This window comes from Struthio camelus, chromosome 3 (assembly GCF_040807025.1).
Source record: "Struthio camelus isolate bStrCam1 chromosome 3, bStrCam1.hap1, whole genome shotgun sequence".
Lineage (NCBI taxonomy): Eukaryota > Metazoa > Chordata > Aves > Struthioniformes > Struthionidae > Struthio > Struthio camelus.
In genome coordinates this window covers 31,430,181-31,455,788 of record NC_090944.1, presented here as the reverse complement: position 1 = coordinate 31,455,788, position 25,608 = coordinate 31,430,181, and the positions used below count along the sequence as shown (strand labels likewise).

General features: G+C 38.4%; 1 protein-coding gene across 3 annotated transcripts in view; it reads right to left on the bottom strand.

The window, feature by feature from the left end:
* MYOM2 (myomesin 2) overlaps positions 1 to 25,608 on the bottom strand; it is a 79,058-nt gene that overhangs the window by 26,795 nt on the left and 26,655 nt on the right. For 2 of the 3 annotated variants that reach the window (XM_009677447.2, XM_009677446.2), the window contains exons 10-20: positions 24,666 to 24,827; positions 22,528 to 22,669; positions 20,656 to 20,855; positions 19,422 to 19,475; positions 16,722 to 16,849; positions 13,277 to 13,460; positions 9,746 to 9,920; positions 8,267 to 8,388; positions 7,338 to 7,358; positions 5,842 to 6,029; positions 3,131 to 3,257 (exon numbers count right to left, since the gene is read on the bottom strand). In XM_009677447.2, the coding sequence (XP_009675742.2) occupies positions 3,131 to 3,257; positions 5,842 to 6,029; positions 7,338 to 7,358; positions 8,267 to 8,388; positions 9,746 to 9,920; positions 13,277 to 13,460; positions 16,722 to 16,849; positions 19,422 to 19,475; positions 20,656 to 20,855; positions 22,528 to 22,669; positions 24,666 to 24,827 (1,503 nt within the window). The remainder of the gene's footprint in view (positions 1 to 3,130; positions 3,258 to 5,841; positions 6,030 to 7,337; positions 7,359 to 8,266; positions 8,389 to 9,745; positions 9,921 to 13,276; positions 13,461 to 16,721; positions 16,850 to 19,421; positions 19,476 to 20,655; positions 20,856 to 22,527; positions 22,670 to 24,665; positions 24,828 to 25,608) is intronic. The other variant, XM_009677448.2, reaches the window with a different exon arrangement.

Sequence of the window (25,608 nt, the reverse complement as noted above, 5' to 3'; positions counted from 1 at the left end):
ATAATAGACTTTTTCAAGGAAAGACTGAAGTTTTCAAGAAGCCTAAAGGCTTCTCGCAGGACTCTAAAAATCCCAACCTAAATGTCTATATACTCACAGATAATAAAATTTCCTCTGACGGATGCACCTGCTAGAAACCTAGGTTGTAGAAGGAAAAGTGTAACGAAGTATGTTCTATTCTAAGAACGCTGAGATCATGGATGCTTCATTTCTTCTAAAGTCATGTAAAATAATTCATTAGCTATCATTGCTAACTCACAGAGGCTCACAGTTATAACTAAGACTGGAGTTCTACAGAGAGATGAAATAATAATGGGCTCTTGGCAAGGAATCTATCACTCACACTGGAAATCTTGCTAGGCATTCTGGCTTTTCTAAGAAAACCTCCCTTCTGTATCAAAATGTGGATGAATATTTCCTTGAAGCTGGGGGTATATTGCAGTCACATCGCATTTGTCTTTAGTATCGTTAGTAAGTCAAAGGAAAAGGATCAGCCTCTTTCTCTCAGTCTTAAACCTCTTTTATTTCTTTTCATTATTGCTAAGGCATTTTTTAAAATTTATTCTAAGAAAGTCTTGGAAAATATTTTAACAGGTCTGGGATTTTTTTTTTTTTTGTGGTGCTTTGGGGGTTTTTTAAGCAAGAATGCAATGCTCTCTTCAACTAGCTTCATAATGAGAACAATGTAATCAGACAAGGAGTAGAAAGGTCACGTTGTTCATTATGAAAATGGAAATTTCTCTCTCTTCATTTCCTGAAAGAGCCTTTTATTTTATTTCTTTACATATCGTTTAAAATGAAAGATAATCTTCATTGGTTTACACAATGGGCAATTCCACTGACATTGTGAAAACAGTGTGGAGAGTATAAATCACAGACAAATTTGATTTTTTTAGAAAAATAATTGCTCCACTGATGATATATTTATCCTAAATATTACAAAATGGTAAGAAAATGTAATTAGCACAAAGGAGATTAAATTCAGGAGATTAAACTTTTTTTTAATTGAGAGTTTTGCCATGCCATTAAAGCCAAAAGGTAAGATTTAGAAACTCAGATAAGAACTTGGCTAAAAGTGCGGAGAGCTACTGGCTGACAAGTAGTTTTGCAGAAAAAAAATCAGGTCATGAAGAAGAAGTAGACTTTGAACTTATGAGTCTTAGTGATTTTTTTAAAAAGACCCTCTTTTTTTAAAAGTGGGATTTACAAGGAGACATGTAATTGGAGACCTGTGAAGTTACCTTTTCTCTGATCAGCACTGATAAAGCTTTACTTGGAATAACGTGTCAAGTTTGTATGCTGTCATTCAAGAAGTCTATGAAACAACTAGAAAAAGTTCGAAGGAAAGCAACAGGCTCTCTTATTTAGAGATCTGCAATACATTTTACATGCGCAAAGGCTGAAGGAACCGGGTTTTGTTAACCTAAGGGGAAAGCTGGGGGTTTGACTGAAGACCTCAAATATGCAGAAATGCTGCTGCAAAGAGGAAAGGAACAATTTTGTCTGCATGTCCATGGTGGATAGAAATAGAAGAAAATAGGCTTAAATTGCAGCAAGAAAGATTCAGAAATATTAGAAAAACTTCTGAACTGTAAGGGTTGTAAGATCAGGAGTGAAACCTGCCCTAAGAACCTTGACTTCCTTCGTGGGTGGAAATCTGTAAGGATCAATTAGACAAGTCTCTGTCAACAGTTAGATAGATATAGTTGATCCAGGCTTGGGCAAGCAGTTGAATTAAATGACATTTGAGAGACTTTCCTACTAAATGATTCCATGATCCTACTAAATTGTTTCTTGTTCCAGGCAAGAATTACTTTTTATTTATAACATAGAAAAGAAGAATGAAATTCTCCTATCTTCTTATGCTAATTATCCCTTTTTGGAATCACTGAGAGTGTCAGTAGTTGTATAAAAATATACTTAAGGGTCTTTTCTTTAGTTAGAAAATAACTATATGCACATTTATGCATGGAACAGATGTGTGTAGGAGCCAGATAACTCCTGATGATCAAAACAGGTATTGGAATGGATCCTTAATTGCATACCAAGGCTCTATGTTAAAAATAACTTTTGCATTAAGAACACAGTAGTATGTTAGAGCATTTTGGGGAAAAGGAGGTAGAAATATATTAAATTAGTGTTTTCATTATGGGCTGTACTGTGACACCATCTGTTTAGGCAAATCAGTACCAGACATCACAAATAGCTTCAGCAAAAGTGTTGCCCAGTATGAGCGAGGGAGTTACAAACTAGGCAGGCCGACCTTCAAAGGCACTTCATAGATTATCCACAGAACTCAAGCATTACTGAGAAATAATTCCCTAGATATCTAGCATTTAGGCACAATTTAGCTGCTCACCTCACATTAGGTAGACTAGAGTTTATCTTTCTTATCCTGGGACCCCTGAATTCACAATACTTCTCATTTAATGTTTTTCAAAGAATTAGCCCTGCAATTAACAGTCTTGGGCTGCATCTACACTGCATGCAATCGTTCCTACTATGTTTTTGTCAGCATATTTTTTGTAACACCTGGCTATTAATAATATTCCAGATAACATCTGGGCACAATCTAGTGGAACAGCACAAAAAAAGGCCACACTGCTGAGAAAGGGGAGAGATTTTATCCGTAACGTGTGAGTTACACTGTGCCACTTGTCTTAAGATCAAGATACAGGTCCTACTCTGTCTTGTTTATGAACAGAAGCATAGTTTTGGAGTCTGAAACTCCAGAAATATTCTTAATAGACAGAAATTATGGTGCAGGGGTGCCCACACCTTGTACAGGTGGAGATTGTGAGGTGGAGTTTGTAAGGCTAGGGGTGAAGAGCTAACAGAGATATAGACATACACTAAAAGCTGAAGACTCTGCTCTGAGCTGACATGGGCAAGGGAGGAAGGAGCCACACATCAAGCTGGGTAAAGGTCACCCTCTTCCCAGGAGATTCGATGTCATCAGTGGCGATGTGACAGTTCTAACAGGAAAATTGGGAAGCAGTGGTGATCTCAGTGGGTAGTTTGCAAGAAATGAACCAAAAGACATTCTGTAAAGTTTAAATGGAACGCTACACTGACTCTGTTGCAAAGAGTTTATGTTAAATGCAAATTCATGAGAAATTAATAGACTTACCAGGTTCCGGCATAGTCCAGGCTTTACACTTAAAGTGCTCACTGGGATCTGAAGGCTGACCTATACCAACCAGATTTGCAGCAGCAATTTTGAATTCATAGAAGGCATCTTCCATTAAATCCTCTACCTTTTTGGAGAAAATAAATCAATATATGTGTATAAAAAGCTATGACTTGTATTCTTTTAAAAAATGAAATACTTAATATATTTAAAATAGTCACTCTGTCGTTGGTTAACTCAATATCAGACCTTAATGCTATGTTTGGAGTACTGGAAGACTCTAATGTGAAGATTTTACATTTAAACCAAACACACTGGAGAGGTCTAGATTGTACTTCCATATTTCAGCTACATCATCCTAAGAACAACAACAACATTCAACATATTGGCAGCAGAGGCTGTAAAAGGTTAGAGCAAAGGTCCGGGGAGCCCACTCAATGAGTGGTCATCAGCAGATACTGAGGAAAGAGTGTTTTTACATGAAATATCTTCTTGCATTGCTTATGAATGACCACACACTTAAATAAGAGTTCAAATGGTGTTTCATCATACTTGACTGAACAGAGAAGAAACAATAGGAAATTAAAGGAAAAACTGATCCACTTCTTAGTTCAGCAGTGTTTGGAGATAACTCTGGGAAATATTCTCTGTTGGTAATTTTATGTGGTTTATATGTGTCTTTTTCTTATTACCTAGCATTATAAAGTAAGGCAGTAAGCACTGCAAGCGGTATGAAGAGAACCAATGCCATCTTGTTGCTACTCTTACTGGTAAATAAACTTTGACTTACCAAAGAGGCTATCATCACCACATCATCACCTCAGATTTTGAGGTTAAGGTAGACAGGCTATAAGGCATCCCAACAGCATCTCCCCAACCTGAGCACATCATGGTAGCAGCTATCTCCCATCCTTCCTTTCCCAGACCACCTCAATATAATAAGCAGATCTTCCGCACCTCAAGCCTGTAGATAATTTTCCCCAAATCATATTTTATCATGTTTCTCAAGTAAAAGATGCAGCTGAGGGCTGTGCTTCTGGTAGAGATATTGAACAGCTTTAGTTTTTCACAAACAAATAACCTATAACTGTTCTCTGGGAAAAATATGAGACAAAACAAGATTTTTTTTGTGATATTTATTTTTTATAGGAACAACCATATGATGGGATGGTTACCTGAGATGGTATCAGATAGAAAACCAAACCAAAACAAAGTAAACTAGGAGAAGTCAGTCACTAATACAATTTAGTCAGAGTTTCCTGACAATAGAAAGCTGTATGTCGTAAATGACAGGAGAGAACAGAAGTTCAGCCTGTAAAAACGGTTTGAAATCCCAGTTAATAAAGGAATAAATATTTGTGGGGTTCCCACAGAATTATTTAATCAGTCAAGGACAAATCTCTATTGATTTCCTGGTGCTATACTGTGTAAATGAAGGCCTTGTCTGCCTGCAGTATGTCATAAAATAGTCTGTGCTTCTGAAAGCTCTCTTGCTTTTATTTCCAGTCAGTATTTCAGATTCCAGTCCTTCAAAATAATATATGCAGATGCACCTTTAGGCACAAATACACTTACTGGCCAGACTGAGACCTTAAACAGCAAATTAATTAAACCTTGAATGATTTTCCTTAATTTACATTACTCATTTGTTTACAAACACATTAACAAATTAAAATACCTGGGAAGCATGGCTTACTATTGCCCTTTCATGTCTATCCTATCCACCCTTTTTATTTCTCAACATCCATGCTCCATCTGCTGTGGCAGAGATGCCAGTTATAAACTCAGCCATGAGCCTTCATGCATACAGCTGAGCATTGCATTGCCTCTGCGCATTACACTCTCTTCTGTGCATGAGGCATTCTTACTGAGCTCATCTGCTTTAGCATCAAATCTCTGCTAAAGATCTATTTCTGCCCTGAGGTTTATAGTAAGCTTGCTGGCTTGCAGAGGTAATTTTAAAAAGTATTTGGGAATAAATGCCTGATTGTTTACCTTAATTTCACAAGCATCATATCGATAAAGAGGTTGTTGTAGCCTATCTTCCCTAGCCTTTCCTCATGGAAGTTTACATCGTGCATTTTCCCTGTTAAGAAACATTGAATACATTAAAAGAGCAAGTAGAAATAATTTCTTTCAAAACTAAAATCATAGTTATCTAATACTTTAGAGCACTCCTTGGAAAGGAGAAGATGCAGTATAATGGCAGGTTTATTCATATATTCCCCTTTCTAGCTGAAGGTGGATGTTGAGAGAAGGAATTGGACCACTTTCATTTGTTCTCAGTCTATCTTCATTTTATTTTCAAGTCTCCAGTTCTACAGATAGCACGGTCATCTGTCCTGCTAATTGCTTCCATCTTTCCTCTGCATGTTATTACTCTGGATATATATATAGAAGTCATTAATGAATATAGTTTATGAAGCATTTTATAGCTCATCTTGTCCTTAGCAAAAAATGTGCTTTACAACTTTTTCCTCAGAAGTTCCCTCATGTTTATCTTAGATTTTAATAGCAAGGGATGGCAGTGGTTCACTGTATCTCCATCTCAGTTCTTACGCTTGTTGCACTCCAAAATACACAGTGGAAGAGCCTGTTTGGGGTGAAGCAGGTAAACTTTAATAACATCTTTGCACGAAAGTAGAACTCTGCCAAAAGTAGTGACATAATATGAGCCAAATACAGAAAGACAAGGACTAAAAAGTACCAACCGTATAAATTGTCCGGGTAATAAGGGAAGAATTGACTTCATGCCAGTTTTTATGGTTAGCTTCCCGTTTATCAATATAATAACCAAGGATTGGTGAACCTCCACTGAACCTCGGTGCTTTCCAGCCAAGGGTCATTGAATGACCATCACAGTTAAGAAGTGTGATACCATGAGGATGTGATGGACAAGCTGGAAGGAAATAAGCATACGGAGTTTGAGATACTGCAGTGCAGAAGGTTAGGTTTTCTGTACTGTCTTTGTTTTCTGCAGTGTACAACTATCAGTTACATCTCAGTAAAAAAGCAATTGTAGAGCGCTAATCAAAATTAATTTTATCAACAAAAATAAGCATGGAAGCTCCCTTCTGAAACATCTGCCTTATGAAACATCTGTCTCAGAGTTGCCCTCTGAGGAGACAGAAAGAATGAACAGACCAACATCTTTAGTATGGAAATGGTAGTGCCAGTGAAAATGTCTCCAGATCAAATACTATGCCACAAGATTTCAGAAGAATCAGAAGGCATTTTCCTGCTAAGAACCACATAAGCTGATCAAGGACGTTTGGAATGGATTAAGACTCAATAAAAAAATGGCTATGAGCTCAAATGAAATGAAGTCGTATGACTGTCTCACCTACGGCCTTCATGTTTTTCCGTGCTATCCCCATATTCTATGCCTACTTCAGAGCGAAGCTGCTATCTACCATATAAGGAACAGAAAATGGTTACACTTGTACAGGCCTAAGCTTTGAGGAGGCAGGAAAGACATTTCACTGTTTCCTGAGTTCCTTTTTACACCTCTTCTACTAGCAAACACCCTTCTAGTCTAGAAAGCAGTTTTTGCCCTCTGCACAAGAAAGTTCACCTGAAGACACCCCTTCCTGGACGCGGTCGTGCTGCGCTCAGTACAGGCTAAGCTCCTGACCTTAAAGCTCATCCAATCTTTTCAGCCAAATTGCCAGTATTTCTTGAGAGAATCTGATTTATCTCATTTAGAAGAGAACATTTTAGCAGAGGCCCTTAATGCAGTTCTTGAACTTGTAGCTGTAGCAGTGATCAGCATGAAAACAGATAGCAATCAGCAGAAATGGACTTTTTGTTCTTTTTCTCAGTTTTGGTGTGATATTCAGAGTGGCTCTGACTGAATAAAAAAAGGCCTTTGCAATTCCTATCACTTCTTGATAAGTAATAACGACCATAGCAAACCCCTATACAAGCCTTTAAACTAATATTACAGAAGGAATCTGGCCATACAAATGTAAGTCACCTGCAAATAGTCCTACTAAATTCCTATTAAGACTACTGAAATGGATAAAAGCTTTTCACATGCCATAAGTGAGTGTAAGATCCATCTGGTCTGTGTTTGGTGATATACGCCATGCAACCCTCATTTTCAAACACACACAGTGACAAAATGAAAGGTGCCACAAAATTTAGAAGTGTAAGTGCATATACAGCCTAAAGGTGGCAGATGTAAACGTGTTTGTGTACTACCTACCCATATGAGACACACTTCCTCCTACAACAATCAAAAAGAGTAGGTTTGTCAGTAACATCTCATCCAAATTTAAGAAAACATCATCTTCTAATGGGCATTCTGAATGGCAGATCTTTTCCTTCCAACAAGCGTGTGTCTTCCTCTCTAAGAGGAAGCCACTCAGGTGGGTGTGTTTTTGGAGGGGGGAGGTTGTCTGTTTTTTTCTATTTTAAGTTTTTCTGTAGGCTGCTGACCTCCGAGGTACATGCTTTTTCTGTGATGACTTTTCATTCAAATTTCAAGGCTCTGAACGCAGTGCGGAAATGAAAATTGGAAAAGAAAGAGGCCTTAATAGCCCAGCTCTGTGTACTTTATGGTCTAAATAACTACTCAGCCCTCCACTAGGTGTGTAGCATTCCGACTGTAGCTAGTGGGGTTGGCACACGCAGTGGACTGTTCTTAGGCTGAAATGTTGCTTGCAGGGTACCAGAGGAGGAAGATTGCTCCCCAGCCTAGAGCAGCCAAAGGGACTTTTCTGTTTGGTCCAGCTGCACAATAGTAATGTTTCCTGAAACTCTTCTAAATAGAGCAGATTTCATGATAAACTGATTTGCACCACTCTGAATCACCCAGAAGCCGCTAACTTAGTCAAGATTTATGGTTTCTTTATTGCAACTGAGTAACAGAAGGCAGTTTGGCCAGTATAGTGAATCTGACTCAATAATTCTAACAGACTTTATGATTAACTTTTTTTTTCCTCCTACTATGTCTTTTCTGTGGAGAACAGTGATATGCCACAGCATAAACTTTACCAAAGGGATGTGATCTATGACTGTAAAAGGTATCCACAATGTACTGTTATAGTAAAGGAGATCCAAGGAGTCGGCTGGGCCAACTCTGTAACTTTACTGTTAAAGAAACAAGAAGCTAAGCTGCACAATCATACTTACTAAGGGCTGCCTGTACTGTTATAGCCTCAGACTCCTGTGAGTTTTCACTGAATCCTACAGCGTTCACAGCTTTTACACGGAAGATGTATTGCTCCCCAGTTTCCAAACCGTGAACAACAAACCTGGGTTAAAAAATGAAAAAAAAAAAAACCAGCATCACATATTAGTTCATATTTTACAGGAAGTATTCTGTGCTGTAAAAGGAAATCTTGGCAACAATAAGCAAGCTCAACTTCACGAGTGCTTCACAAAGGAAAATATTTTCAAGAAAGAAACCTAATATAAAGTATATAGTACAATATAATTGAGCGGGGCACTGAAATGAAAGTTATAGGACTCATTAAATTGCTAGTGCTGATCTGCTGTGTAGAGTCAGATAAACCATAGCATATTCCTTCTGAATTTGGGGTTGCTAAATTCTAATCTATTCTTGGTAGGGATTGTTCTTCACTATATTCGTAGTAACTGCCAAGAAGAGCCTTCAGTTTTGATCTGAAGTTCTAGGCAATTATTTTAACAGATGAAATGTCAGGATTGTCCTATTGTAGGAGATGCTCAAATATGGAAAAAATTGATTTTTTTTCTTATTTTTATGCTGTCCCAATCTCTTTGACCAAGTCTCTGCATTCTCTTTGATCAAGTTTCTTGGTTGCTTGATCAAAGAGTTTCACAGAATACAGTCACTCAAAATTAATTAATAGCTAACAGAATACACTAAACACTATGTGCTTGTTATCTGCCCATAAGAAAATATAAATAACATATACAAACTTTACATTTGGTGAATGATTCCAATAAAAGTAAGGAAGATTTTCACAAAGGAAATTACTTGATGAATCATATAACAAAGTGGTATTTTCTGGAGGAAGTAAGAAATCAGCAGAAATACAGACAGGGCTAGCATCATGACGGGGGAGCTAGAGACGGGTTCTTCTTTACCTCTAGACCTAGCAGGTCGAGGAGCTCTGATGTCTCCGGACAGCACATTTGGATTTCCTACTCAGCGGTCTCAGCAACAGTAGCACTTTCCCTACCGCATTTATAGCAGAAACAGCTGGGTGCCCTGATGGCCTGGACTATGGGCTCCAGGCAGAAACAGCCCGGAAAGCTTCTGTGCACCCTCTCCTCATATTCTTTGTCGTCTGCATCAGCTCAGTTCACCCCGACATAATCCAGATATTAAGAAAGGCATTCATCTTATGCTCATTCAGAACCAGGCCATACAAATTCATGTATCTATTCATGTATACTTATATAACTCAAAGTCATGGAACAGAAAAATACACTTCTCTTTGGAGAAACAAAAATGGAAAAAGTCTGCCCTGCAACCGGAAAAGTTCACGCTTGAGAGTCTGCAGATTATTTTTCCTCACCCAAACATTCATCTTCTATGATAATGCCATTGCTTACCACATAAATTGGCTTAAAACTATTCTACAGCTTTCAAAACTCCTGGAGATACAGAAGCATTGTCAATACCTGTTATATTTAATAGGTTTGTGGTTACTAGGTTCCCAGTGATTTGATCCCACCACAGAATAATCAATGTAGTAGCCGTACAAATCCTCTTCATGTTTTGGCTTATCCCACTGAACTACAACTGATGTTTTTGTGTTCCTTGTGGCCACTATCCGACCGGGTGCAGATGGAACAACTAAGAAAAACAGAAAAAATATGCACTATAATGAAATAAATAAAAATAAAACTAAGTTAGGTTAGATACAACATTTTATACTTTTATCACATTTATTCACTATAGCTATGACTCCTGCTATGTTAATAATTTGCATTTTAGTGTATTTAATTTGCCACAAGTAATTCACTTATCTGGATACTTATATTTGTGTGTAAATACTTATTTTTCTACTAGTTTACTTATAGCAAATTTACTCTAAGCTACTAGTCTCCGTACTTTTCTGATTTTATACAGCTTTTCTGAGGAATGAGTTATAGCAGGGCATATTTTCAAATATTAGTGCTGATAAAGACGTACAGGTATGAAAACATTCTCTCTCAAATTAGGATAATGGCTTCATGTATACCCTTTGTAGCACTACTGCCTCGATAAGTAGCGCACACAAACTACTGCAGGGTAGTATCATGAGAGATAGGAAACATTACCTTCCAGTCAGTGATGACCACCCCAGTTCAGGAATGGATAGCTTTTCAGGATCACTTTAAGCACGTGTTTGAATGCCAAGTTCTTAGCTAAACTTAGCTAGATGCATTTTACAGAAGCATAAGCATGTTAGTTGGAAGGGATCTCGGGAGGCCATCTAATCCAACCTGTCACTGGGAGCACTGGGAGGACTGTTACCCGCGATAAGCCAGGTCAGTCATGCCTTTTCGTAACTGAGTCCTGAAAACCTCTAACAATGGAGATTTGACAGCTTTCCTGCACAACCTGTTCCAGTATTGCACTCCTGTACCTTTTTCAGTAAGAAAGTAATGTCCAGCCTGAATATTCAAAGCCACAGTTTGTGGCTGTTACCTCTTGTTTTATCATCTAGCATTGCTGGTAACAGTTTGGTGCTACCATCTTTGTAACTCCCCTTCAAGCAGAGGTACACTGCTGTTAGATCACCCCTTAGCTGCCTCTTCTTCACCAGGCTAAACAACCCTAGCTTCCTCAACCTCTCTTCATAGGTCACAACCTCAAGGCCCCTGGCCATCTTGCTTGCCATTCACTGGACCACTCCAGTTTCTCCACATCCCTGTAACCTAAGGGATCCAAAATTGGACCCAGGACTCCAGCAGCAACCTTCCCAGCACAAAGCAGAGCAGCTTCCTGCAACCTATTGATCACAACATAGCATAGATGCAGCTCACTGTACGCAATGAAAGTGAGCTGCCGGTTTCTGTTCAGCTAGATTCCCTGTGCGTAAATAGAAGCAAAAACATCAAGATCTAAATGTGTACAAAATATCTTTCTTAAAAGGGCCAATCCAAACAATCTGTACACTACAAAATGCCTTTCTGAGCTTCCATAACATAAGGAACTGAAGCAATGTCCCAGCCTTTCATGACAGGTTAGAGAGCAGCACCTAGCACAATGCCTATCAAAGGCATTTTAATTTTCCCAAATGTGTATATTTTTCATAGAACTACAGCTGAAGCAAGCAGCATGAAACAAAAAAGGCGGAAATTTTTTTCATTCAGTCTTTCAATTCAAAATAAAAAATAACCCTTACATGATACTGTATTTTATACAATAGGGTTGTAACACTGAGTGGATTGAGGTTGAGATAAAGGTACCTAAATGCAGGAGTTTACAAGTGCATGTTCCTAAGCTGCCATTATAGCCAAAAATCTAGGACTTGATTCAGTTACACACCCAAACATATTTAGTGCCATTTTAAAGATTCTAGTGCATCGGAGACTTCTTCCTGGGGCTGGCAGATACGACTTAGGACATAGAGGATACCTGCACCTCTGTGAAATGGCAAAGTGAAAGCCTTTCAAAAGGTACTAGATGTCTGGGTGAGCAGCTGAGCTGAGCCACTAACCAGCGATCAGTAAAGTGCTGATAAGGATTCATCTCACCCCAATGTAGACACCCCATGGCTGTCAGACAGATCATCCTCTAGACCCAGCTGATTTTTTTAGGAGCAGAGACTTCTAGAGCACTTGTAAATGCCAACGTGGAGACACCTAAATTTAAATGTCAATCTCAAACTGAATCCACTCTTAACGATTAAATTGCCCCCACACATACATTAACTGCTATTTTGGGTGCACAAGGATACCCCATCCATCCTCTAGTTGCTGCTCAAGAAAGCAAGCCTCCCACAATTCCTGCGTCATGTTTGCCCACCCTGTGAAGTTCTCAGCTACCCTCAGGAATGTCAAACAGCACTGTGTGCAGGCAACTAAACAAAGCCATGTGTGTCCCTGATGTATTTTAGTGCAGGTAGTTAACTCCAGCTCCAAAAAAAATGTGATTTCTCTTTAGAATAGTATCTCGTGCTTTCTGTCTTCTGCTATTGCTATGTTTTATCAAGAACCTCTTGTGTTAGCCCCTAAGGGTTAGCCTGTTTTCCATACTAAGTGAAATAAATACAGTATTTTTCTTCCCTACCTTCGGGAATGTTGAGCAGTTTAAACAATTTATATATATTAATGAGATATCAAATCAAGAATACATAAAAGTACAAGATGCTTTTGTTTCATTTTGTGTAGTTTCAAATCAGGCAAGGTGCTGGGTTACATTTTTTCAGATTATCGTAAACATGAAGAAGACTACATTATCAATATTTAGTGTGGGACTACATTATTGCCATTTAGTGCACTGTGGAATATCAGATATTGTCATTTCTTGTATTTCTGGCAAGTGTATTACTACTATTTGAGCTCTTAAGGTGACAGCTGTCAATATATGGGATTATTTATCTGCGACTTATATTAAACTGCAGAAGTAAATGATATGTTTGAGCAACAAGAGGAGAAATTGCTCCCTAAATTTTCACTTGTGTGTTTAAATGCAGCCTCAAGATAAACTCTTCACGTTCATTTGGAAAGTTGCCACTGAATATGTAGATATATCTTCCCCTGTCACTGAAATCTAGTCATGTGCATGCACAGGAATTCTGTGCCAGCAGTAATTCACAACTTAGATTACTCAGAAAGAAAGGAAAGGCTACCGTATCTAATTGAAACTGTAGGGAATTAGGTAATATATAATTACCTGAGACAGACAATATAATTATCCTGGTTAGTGATTAACCAGTATTATCCTACCTTTTTGACAAGTTACGCTGACAGAGCATTCTGAGGAATGACTAACTAAAATTAGTTCAACTTTGTAACAATTGTTGCTCTCAACAAGGAGATGTACAATTATTAGGAAAATTTCTGAATGTTTCCAAAATTTAACGTATTGGTCCTTTTGGAACATAAATGAATATGACTACTATTATTATAATAATACTGATTTAATTATGGTGATATTTATTTGCATTTTTTAAAATATCAGTTGCATTTAATATTGATGCCTTACAGTTAACGCCTTACCAATAGTATCTTGTGGTTGAATAGGTTCTGTAATTTCAGATGGATCACTGATGCCGTGCTTGTTTGCTGACAAGACTCGGAAAACATATGATTTTCCTTCTGCAAGGTCGAACACTGCATAGCGAGGAGATTTTACAGCAACCTGTGCATTGACTCTTTGCCAGCTTCCACTGCCAACCATGGACTACAAAAAAAAAGGGGGAGGGGGAAGAAAGATGAGGATCATTTTGCAGCTTTCAAAAAATGAACATGTTGCAGTCTGTCATTAATTTTTTTAAGAACTAAAGAAGAATGATCACTCTCAAGTGCCTTGCTTTAACATATGCAAATCTGCATCGTTCATGCATTCAATTACTCTATAGAAAAGGTCTGAGTACATCAATGTCTCCCTGTCTGTCTAGACACCAATATGTGCCCTTTGGTACACGCAGCTAGCCTTCATGTAGGGCCTTGATTGTCACCTGTGATTGCTCCCAAAAGAATTACTCTCACGTCCTGCAAAAATCACTTGAACACCCAAAAGTTACTTATGAACCAAGCAAGTCCTAGTCCAGATTCTGCAGAAAGGTGGGGAGGGGGGTGTTTCCTTACTCGCTACTATATGTTTATGTACTCTGCTGAGTAAAGTTATGTCCATAAGAGTATTCATCAAATGAAATAATTACTTTAGAATATTTTCAGCATAGCAGCTGAGCTAATTATTGTCATAACTCCATATGGAGAAGCGCCAGCAAACCAGCACTCTGAGAGAATTCTGCTGTCCATTAGACTCCCCAAATAAACTGTTGACCTAAAACAAAAATAAGCCATGGGCTATTTCAGTGGTTTTAGTAAAACACAAGTGCCCAGGAAACAGCCTAAATAAATTGCCTTAGGACTCAGAAAGGTGCATAAAAATTAAATTTTCATAAAATTATGGAATAGAGAGTCTATGAACAAAGCCTATTAGACTAGGAACTCATTAGAGAAGGAACAGTGTTTCATGGGTGCATTATTACAAATAAATAATGAAAAAGTAAACAGCAAAGCCTATGTATCAAAATCTTTTTCATAGATACTGAGCCCTCCTACCGTTCTCAGTAGCAAAAAAGAAATGTAATTTTCTTCATTAATAAAAAGATGTTAAATATGAAAAGAGCATAATTTTGCGATATATCTTACATTCTGGCATGAAAAATATTAACTGTTGTGTTTTATTTTGGTGGAGGCAAGAATCAAGATAATATCTTATTCTGTAGTTTGATTGAATTTATTTTTGCTGTTAAGGGAACATTATCATACAGAATGCAGAACTCACTTCCATTTTGTATTTCTTGAAGCCTTTAAAAATTCTATTTCATTCTTGAGGATTAAGACTTCTTTATTTAAAATAAATTAATTTAAAATTTTGCATTTCTAACTTAACAGATGTCTATGCAAAGCAAAGAACAAATATTCACCTATGAACTAAATGGGCTATACATATGCGTAACAACTAGTTCTATGACGATGGATTTTAGAGTCAAGTTTTAATAATGAAACTTTTTTCTAATAATAGCCTTTTAATTCTCAGTCTCAGTCTCCTTCAGTAAATTTAGCACTTAATTAAGACTCATTTATTCTTCATTCCCACTGCTCTGCACTCTTTGTGCTGTTATACAGAGCTATTTCTGTAAACCGTGTGAATATACACATTTCCAATGTATATTTAGAATGAAATTCAACTAAGTGTAGGTGTCCACTCAACAGAAATTTGTGTCTGAGCTTTTCATCTAGGCTATTTCTGTCATCTCTGGAAACAACTAAGTACTTTCAGGACGCATCTCGTCCTATGGTAGTCATCTAATACATGATTTCTAGATCATGACAAAAGGTTCCTATTTCTCCTTCCTCACTATAGGAATGTCTAGGTAACTAGTTTAGATGTAGACCTATAAATTTTAGGCAACTAAAGTGAAGATAAATCCTATACTTAGCATCAGGTTGTGATTTGAAACATGTTCCTGATTAGGGTTATTTTTTACTTACATTCTTCTTATTCTAGGAAACCTATTCAGCAACCAAAACCTGCCTGTTAGTTGATACACAAACATAGGATAAAGAGCTGGTTCAAAATCTTTAACTCAGCATGCTTGCAATCTATAGAAAAGCCAGCATGTAAATGGCAGGGAATAAGTACAAAGGATCAATGACATAACAGTGTGTTGTATAGGAAAAAAATAGTTTTGTTTTTTTTTTTCCATGGATGTTTTCGTTACTTTTCTTAAATGGGAAAGGCAGAGTAGTAGAAATCATGAACATATTTGTTGGAAAATTTAACTTGTGAGTGGACGTCACCTTACACCTCTTGCTTTGAGACCCACTAGCTGACGGATGATCCATAAGATAAGGAAGACTTATGAAGGGCTTTTGCAGTTGAGATTTCGGTGTGACAGAGAAAGAGAAGGCAGAAGAGGGGGCTGCAAATAGAGGGGTGACATGAATAGAATTATTGGCTAGGAAATCAACTTTGGAGTAATGTGCTAAACAGGTGTGAGAAGAGAAAAATTACATGGTAAGGACCTGAGGAAAGTCTGTTGCAATATTCAAGATGCAAACTGAGTGTGAGGCAGTTTTATGGATGGTTTTAGTGTTTGTGGATTGTTATGAGTGGGCAAATGCTACAGACATTATTCATAAAGACTAAGTATAGCTTGGCATGCAAGAGTTTTAGAGGTCAGGGACGAGGCCGAATTTACCTACTGAAGTGATGGGGAAAATTTTAGGAAGGAAGAAGGATTACGACCTCTGGCTGGTATCCAACACACTTGATATAGACACCTGGCTCAGGGACAGATGTATCTAAATCTTAGTAGCCCAGGTAGGGGAAGAACAGACCTCTTGAAGTTCCCTGTCAAGTCAAGGGGAGGAGAAAGGCAGCCATGAAGACTACCAGGCAGCAGTGAACCTGAGACAGAGGTCTCTCTCTCTCTCTGTTGAATTCGTAGGGAACAAGCCGAAAATGTCAAGTAGTTGCATACTGCAGAGGGTGCAGTATGCCTGTGGTAAGGGAGGATAAGAGGTGAGGATAAGGGAGGTGAGGATCAGATGATGAGTTACTGTTTGTGCCCTGCTCCACTGCCGAACCTCCAAATACCTCCCTTTAATAAGGGTAAATTGCAAACGGCCAGTCCTGACTGTAGGAATGAGAAGTCTAGGGTGTTTCTTTTCTATTAAACAGTTACCTTACACATGTAGTTTTGCTGTCATTTTAGATAGCAGTAAGCAAATAGCACATTTCCCTGGACTTTGAATTTCAATTAAAGCATGCAATAAGTCATTTGACTGTCCATGCCTTCTGCAACATCCTATTGACTCAGAGAGTGTTAGTTTTACTCTTCATTCTGTAGTTCTGAAAATGAGTTGAATATAATTGCATGTGGCAATGAAATGCCTTTCAGTTCAATGCCACTGTACAGCGCAGTACCTTCTCAATGAAATACGTCAGTGGCTCCTTGCCACGGGGAACAGGTGGATCCCAGCTGAGTACAACATATGTTTTGCTGATTTCTGAGGCATGTACATTGGTGGGAGGGCCTGGAATCTGAATATCGCCTGGAGGAGCAATAAACATAGTGAGTGTTAAACAGCAGATTAACCCCCCAGTCAGCATTTGTGCTACCGCTCATCCTTCTGAACTCCCATCCTGCAGCACGTTGCTTGGCTGTTAAGGGCTACAGTATCAGCTGTGCAGTTCACTTCTCGCCTCAGTTCCATTTTGAGGAAAGAAATATCCGTGTTAAAAGTTAGTTATTTACTTTCTCAGTCAAAGTTAAATATTACCCTGAAAAGCTGTGCATTTGTCACACATGGTTTTTCTCTGATCGCATTTGAATTACTTCAATCTGCTGTGCAAAATGCCTTGGAAAAACCTACTCACTATATGCAAATAAGAGCTATTTTTTGATCAAAGACAGAAGTCCAAAGAGTTATTACGAGAAATTAGACTAGAAGAAGATAACTGGAAGGGAGGTACACTCAATGAGAAAAGCAGCTTAAAAGACAGTGGAGAGTGCAAAAGGAAACAGAGAATATTAATAGTATCTCCAGTAATGTGATGGTATTACCAGCTGGATAGTCTGGAGCACCTCTAAGACGTCTGGGCCAGAGATGCACAAATATGTCACCAGCCCTTTGGTGACTACCTCACCTGGAGTGGCCTGGTCAGCCACCTTCTCCCCACTCTCACCGCTGCATTACCAGGATCGGCGTAGCCTGGGCACCCACAGCCCTTTGTGGCCTCACTCTCCCACCACAGCACTGAGAAGCAGCTCGTTTCCGTACTAGTGGGATTACAGTGGTGTAAAATAGGCACGGATAAGGAGAACTTCAGACCTATGAAGGACAGCTTCAAAAATATCTACATAGCTGTGAAGAAGCTTCCTCTTCTGTAACAGTTCAGACACAGCAATTCAGCAGATACCTGTAAACGTTTTAGCTTTATGGTGTACAATAGAGAAGGCAAAAAGTTTAGTTCTTTTAAGATAATTTTTGGCGCTTCTGGTGGAAACAAAGAGCATATATTCTCTAAATGCTCACAACCTGACATTAAAAAAATGCTTTGGTAATAATCTCCAAATCATGAAAGCAAAGTTTAGCAGTTTATAAACATCTCTAGAACGAACCAGGCTCAAAATGTACACTGTAGTTATTTTTTTGTACATTTTTCTGAATCAAAAACATGCTTTTTTAAAGCAAACCGAGACTTATCCAACCAAAATTTATTTTCTCTCAATGCATTTTAATTTTTCCTTTCCTATAAATACATTTTTTCATTAAAAAAGGCACATAAATCAACTGAGTTTGAGATTGCTAATGTACAGTCAAGAAAGTAATTTTAAGCATTAAAAATAATAATTTTCAGGACAACGCATAAAATCAAAAGGCTTTCAACTGGTTTCACATACTAAACCTCTACTTTTTCTTTACATAAACATTATTGAAAAACCCAAAGCTAATATGATTTGTGATGATATAGCATGATGATACAGTTTGCTCTTTCAGAATGGAAGGTCATCTGGTACTGAAAAGAAAATCCATTTTTGATCTGTGAGATTACTTTTTTTTCAAAAATGGTCTCCAATTTTGCACACGAAAGTAATGATATATATGAATAGTGGTATTTATATGCTCATACTCTTTGATTAAATATGCATAAATCATCACAACATACATCCAAATGACATTATTTATATTTATATCAGATTGGCTGTTTAGCTGCTCTGATCATTCTTAGGTAATCCTGAGAGCAGGAGCAGATCCTTTGAAGCCAGACAGGTAAGACAAGGATATTCTTGATCCTATAATGTGAGAATAGCCAATCAATTCATTGTCAAACTAGAGAAACTTCATCTAGGGGGGAAATCACTGAGTGTCTCTGAGCCTGATTCTCTTTGAATTACACCTACTCTCAGGCGAATTTCCTTTTATTAGGCTATTAATGGCTATATAAGCTTTGTGGAAGATAGCAGACAGAATATGCATACCACTGAGCTTTTATTGTTCACATTTTTGACAGTTTAAGTGAAGATAAGATCATTAGCCACACCAAAAAAAAAAAAAAACCAGCACATATAGAAACAACCAAAGATGGAACAAATTCAGGCTTTATCCCAAAAGCTAGCAGTAATCTCTCCAGTTCTCTTGAGAAAAAACAATGACTAGTCTATAACACTTCGTCAAAAAAAAGCCTCTTTATTCAAACAGATATATTAATTAAAGAATAAGGCTGGATTCCATATTTTTAGTGGAAAACAGAAATAACTTGCTCAAATCATCAAATTCTGTTTAAAAAGCTGTATTTATCTCCCAGAAGGATAGGAAGGAGGGAAACGCATGTTAATAAATGCAATTTTTTGCTGCTTTAACACAGCTTATCAGTAGCCAAGGCAAAAAGGTGAGATGCTGTCAGCACGTAACGAAATCGGTGCAGTCAAGAGCATAATACTGTTCCTGTTGGACCTTTGCCTTTGCCTTTACCTTCTGTCTCAGGTTTGCAAGCCAGAATATCTGTCTTCATTTATTTTTATGAAGAGTTTGCTCACTAAGTGTATTTCTTTGGTTTGCTATGTTTCTAATCATAGTCTTAAATTCCTAGAATAAGTGAAATCATGGAAAAGTGGCATACCTTCAAGGTCATCCTTTCGGATTACAATCTTTCGCCCTTCATCCACATGAATAGCTGTTAACCAAAATATTCAGTTAGTTTCTTGAGCCAGTTTGATATATTTACAAATTTTGCAAATTACTCTTCCTTAGCAGTTAAAAAGTCTTTCTGTATCTTTATATACTTCTGTTTGTGTAACTGCCTTATTAAATCTTTCCTAAGATGGAATCAACTAAAAGTTGTACGGTACTTCATTCACTTTCATGGGAAAACTAAGCATAACAGTACTATTTAAAGATGAACTATAAAACAGTAATCATGGTCACAATTCTCTGGTAGACTGGTAGACAGCTATATCACGACTTGGGCTTTTGTCATAAGAATTAGCAATAAATTTAATGGAAATATAGCGTATTCAACTTAGGTTTTTCAAGTGACATCGGGACCCGCAGTCTTCATAACAATTTTAATTCTCCTCTGCATAAAAGGACCATGCAAAACAGTAGGTGTGCAGGTACATGGTATATGTAGCCTTTGTGCTGGATCTTTGGACAGGACTAAACAAAAAGACTACTTCCCAGAGCAAGCCAGCTTAGCCTACTTATGGAGAAGTTCTCATGAAGGTTCCTTTGCAGACTGCAATGGCCTTGAGCACAAGACAAGTTTTCAGAGAGAGCTGGTTGTTAGATTGACTTTTTCTATCTGCCGGGAAAGTCACAATATCAGAAAACTCCAACGTGTGGCAGGGGAGCTTTGTGCCAGTGCTAGCACTTTCCTTAGCAAAAAAGAAGTGGGTAAATATAAGAGTCTCTAGGATGGTGAATTCACATCACAAATGATTTTTTTTTTTTAATCTAAAGAAGGTAAATTGGATAACTTTTTCAAAAGTGATTGCCAGCAAACGTGAAAGTTTGTGGGATCTGAGCGCCCATCTCCCAGTGGAAATGATACAAGCGTCCAGGACATATCGTCTCTTTTGTAAACGTCGCTCCCTGTGATAATAATTTTTTATATTTCAAAGGTAAGCAAAATCAGCCATAACTCAGATGACAACCTCAGCTCCTGACAAATTGCCAGAATGGAACTTGTTATTCCAGCTATATCTCCCACCTTGAAATCAGTGAGATGCCCATTCACTCAAAGAAAGAAGTGAATCCTGCTCCTTAGGCTACTAAGCACACAAAATCTGAAAACAGAGTCTGAATAAATGTAAGATCAAATATTGAACACCAGTTCCATGCCTTGCACAACCTACTTTGTGTTCTGTCCAGGTCAACAGGGTCAAGAGCTGCCACTGGTTCAGAGACACGAGAAGGCCTGCTAATGCCCGCACTGTTCACTGCTCTCACACGGAATATGTAAGACCGTCCCTCGTAGAGACCAGTCACAGGATACTTGCAGATTTTTACAGGAGCATCATTGCACTGGATCCAGTTTTCCAAACCCACTTCACACCTTGGAATAGCAGAAGATAGCATTTTTCAGTGCTCATTTATCAAAGTCATCCCACAATAAACATACACCATACTTACACACGCCAAGTCAGGGTCACAAAAGCCATCCTCACTAAGTTGAGGAACTAATCCATACAACTTAACAAAGAAAGCCACATTCTTTAGACAACCTTTCCTTTGACCATACTAACCAAGTCTCACTGTGCTCATACTTATTCATAACGCAGCTGCAAAGGGCATTTTTCTTGCACGTTTTTTTGGCCTTGTCAACTCCCTCTACTTCCCTTCCACTGGGTTCCCTTCTTTGTCATATCAAAGAAATTGATATGACAAATTACACACCTTTATTTTTAACATGTATCTCCACAGAATATGCTGAAATTGCAACATTCACCTGACCTTTTCCATCCCTTTCTTGTTATATTTTTAAGTAAGCACTTTTGCGCTTTTCTCTTCAACAATGGTTGGACCACAGAGCACAGGAGTCACTGTGAAGCACAGGGATGTCCTCATGCTGCATTCTTTTGTCTGCACATATCTCCTTTGTATCATACCACTGTAGGTTTTTGTGGAGAAGGCTGGTTTTTGCTCTGACAGCACCCAGCAAACTAGGGTTGTGATCGAGGACTCCTAGGCACTGTGGTAATCCAAGCAAATCATCAAAAGGCACAGCTGTGCAGATCATACACATAATAGGTGAAATGCTCCCATGATCTATGCACTGCATAAATTGGATGTAAATGGTAGAGTCCCTAATTTCTGTATACTGACAGCCATTCGTAAGTCAACATTTTCCAGCAATTTCCAGACAGTTGTCTCTGAATTAAACCAAATTACAGGGTATTGGATAGCACTGAGCTGCAAATGTTGCTTTTAAGGGTAGAGCATTATACACTGTTAAACTACTTCAGTAACATTTTTGCCAGCTGTCATTTTCAAACAGTAAAGATCAGATGTTCAGCTCCGGCTACGGGGAAAAGTATGCACTCAGAGGAAGAGATGCAAAATAACCCTCGGATCCCCTGATCCTGAGCTGCCTGCACTGGGCTGAAACCACTGCAACGTGCAAAGCAGGCAGTAGGAGTAAGAGAGCTGCCCTTCTGATTTAAACCACCAGCTCCTGGGAACCCGTGCCTAGAACTCAACGGTATGTCGTTGTTAAGGCAGGAGTAAACAGATCGTGTAATAATCGCTAGGTTTCAGCTTCAGTAATGTACAGTTTAAAGAGACTTAAATCTGATTAATGGATTCTGGCTTCTATAAGCACAACAGTGCCAGGGCTCGCTCACTCTCTGATTTGGCCAAGGTTGTTTATTGAACCTTTTTCACCTCTTCATAAAGGGTGGCTGCCTGCAAACTGATTACTGGGAATGATCCCATTGTCCTTGTTAACTTCCAGGCTGTGCCCAGAAATTTCCTAGGAAAGGGCTAGATCATCTGGGCTAAAACTGTTCCAGGGAACATCCGAGGGCTAGATCATCTGGGCTAAAACTGTTCCAGGGAACATCCGAGTAATTTAACAAAGTAGACAACTGGGTTCCAGTGCCTGGGGTCTGTAAAGATATAACTAAATAGCACAAATATCAAAGCACAAAAATGATAATTTTTTCCCCTTCTGTAGACATGTGCTTCTGGCAACAAACAAAATCAAATAAATCCCAATGTTTACATACTTGTCAACAAAATATCCAATGACTGGGCTCTGGCTGGTTGTATTTGGTGGTTTCCAAGTGACAATAACATAGTCTCTGTTAGCATCGTGGCATTTAACGTCCATTGGTGCCCCTGGTGCTCCTGCGATTAGTGCATCAGCATCTGGGTCATAAATAAAGATAAATTAGTTTTGATTATGATTCTTCTGAAATATGCAACAAAGACAAAAGAGAAGATTTCCAGTTGTCGGTGCTATTTTTTTCTATGAGGGGGAGCCCAGAGTCTTCCATTCAGACTAATTCACTGCACTAATGAATCAGGTCTATAATGTCTATCTCCCCAGACAGGTAAGGATGTTCAGGGATATTTTTGAAGGTAGAAAAGTGATTTAGGCATCAAAGACCCATTAATCTTCATGGGAATTAAATGCCTGACTACCACACATGTTTTTGATAATCTTTCCCACTAAAAGCTGTATATCAGTGGAAAAGGAAAATAAATCCCCTAAAGAATAAGAAGTTTGTAACTTCTAGCACATTTTTGAGGCTACTCTTTGTTTTAAGTCTTACAATATGAATAGGCCTAAGTAACGAATGTTCTTTCATTAAGATGCCTGCTTGTGGCTTCATTCTGAGAGGACCTGACTGGTGTGAACCCACAATTGCTAATATCTCCTAACAGGTAGAGTTGTCGGCCTCTGGGGAAAAGCTTTAGAACATAAACATCTTAGACGTCTAGATAGAGTCAAAATTTATCACTTTCTGGATTCCCCTTTGCTGAAATAACCATGCAAAAGTTTCAAGTTTGATTTGAACCTAAATCTTGGTAGTTTCCCAAATTTTCCCGAAATATTTGCAAAGAATCACTGTGGCTCTAGAACCTATCACCAAGAAGCACTTGTACCTTGGTACACATATTTCTTGCACTGAATTTGGGGTGTCTCAGGAGGAACTGTAAGGAATGGAGAACATTTGCCATACTGCAAAGGCAATCGGTTGTTAGGAGGCTGATGTTCAGCATCAGGCCTGCAACCCCTTGTGAGGTTTTTCATCTATAGGCTTGACTGTACACACGAAAATGACTCCGTAGCATTAGATCACAGCCCATGCGAAAAGAGATAAGAGGAAGGCCAACAGAGGACACCACAGACCAGGGAGGACACACTTAAGTCCAAGAACCTGTGCAGGCAAAGGCATCAAGCACAGCATAAATAGACCGAAGAGGTACCTAACAGCAACCCATCAAAAAAATATTAATCTCCATCCACCACACACAAACTATCTGGAAAAAAAGTCTGCAAGGGACATGTATGTTTCAATACATTTCTGTGAAGAACAGGCCAGATCTCCTTAAGGTTTTAAGTTAGTATAGATCCAATGGCTTCAGTGATGCTACTCCAGGTAGCTACTACTGAGGATCTTGTCTAAAGTATTTAAGAGAGTGATAGAACTGTTCAGTGAGAGATATTTTCATCTTTCAATAAAAACAAAAATGGGAAACTAAGTTCTGCCCAGAGGTGCGTACAGGAGCTCATTCTCACTTCATTGAGAGTTGTGCATGCAAATATGGGGGCAAATCCTGAGCTCTGTTCTACTTTAATATATTTATCTTCCTTTTATCCGTGCCTCTTGTGAACACTGTATTTCTTTGGTGAGCAAATTTCTTACTTCCCTTCTTTCCTCTGATTACTGCGCTGGCCGTGACTGGCATATTGGTGGGAATGCTGCTTTTGCTTTCTCCTGTGCCTCCTCCTAAGCCCAGGCAGAGGGCATGGGAATGCCCAAGAAGATCCACGCCTGCCTGTAAGTCTCTAGAGTAAAAGCCATTCCAGTGAGGAGAGGTAGGATCCAAGGATGTTTAATCCCTAGCAGATAATGAAAGTGAAGGAGGAAACAAAATATTTCTTCATAAGATTGATTTCTCTGGTTTCTTCGGGAAGGAAAACAGCTTCAGAAGCAAACTCCTTCTGAAACTCCCCACTCAGGTAATGCCACTGTATTGTTTCTAGCACAGACTATTACACAAAATCAAACAACTACAAAATACCATAATGTTGGATTTCTCTTACGCTTTTTTTCATTACATGGGATTGTTCAATGAAACTACTTTTCCTGCTACTCTCTTTAATTTCTCCCCAAGAAACAGATGAAAAGTTTACCTCTGACAAACAGGAATGCACTGTGTTCATTCACCCCACCTCTTGTAACCATACGCAGGGTGTATAAACCTTCATCATCTTTGTTCAGATGGGTAAAAGACAGAGCTGCTTGGCCTTCTCCAAAGTACAGCTTCGTCCACTTGGAGTCCTTTATTAGCACATCTGGAAGAGAAGAACCATCAGGCACCAGTTCCCACCCGGACCAGAACAACCGACTTCCCAGTGTCGTTCTACGCCGGTCAGGGGCACAGACGGGTCTCTTTGCCAGCTGCGTTCGCAGTGGCGGTGCTTTGGTGCCAACAAAATTCTACAGAGACTAAGCTGGATCCCTCCAAACTTATTTCATCAGTGAAATGTAGAGAATATGAGGTGCCAACAATAGAAACGGAACTGAATTCCCTTCACTATCATTTCTAATACACTGACAGGAAAAAATATTAATCTATATTTTAAGACAATCATGCGAAAACCTGCCATACATTGTAATAGATGTAGGATGGAACTTTGATTCATTTTTAATAAGTTTTGCTATCTGTTCTGGTCAAATGTCAAATTACTCAATCTCTTCCTTCAAGTTTAAAGATCAGGTTTCAGTTTAATCTGAAGACTGCTATAAATATGAACTAAATTTAATTCTTCAAGGCATGCCTGTTGAGCAGTGAATGAAATTAAATTTGAATTTCTCACAGGTGAGAGGTGGTGACCCATTATTAATATAAATTAATCTGATTGCCTAGTGAAACCAGGGGAAAAATATGAGCAGAATATTTTACGCTAGCTAAGAGAGTTCCTATCATCTTCTTTGAATAATTGATCGGATTATTTTTGATTTTTAACTCCATAAGACCTGTCTCATGCTGATTTATTCTAATCAATGCTGCACAATTGTATTACAAAGAACTGGAGATCTATAGATGTTTATTTATTGTATTGCTTAAATACG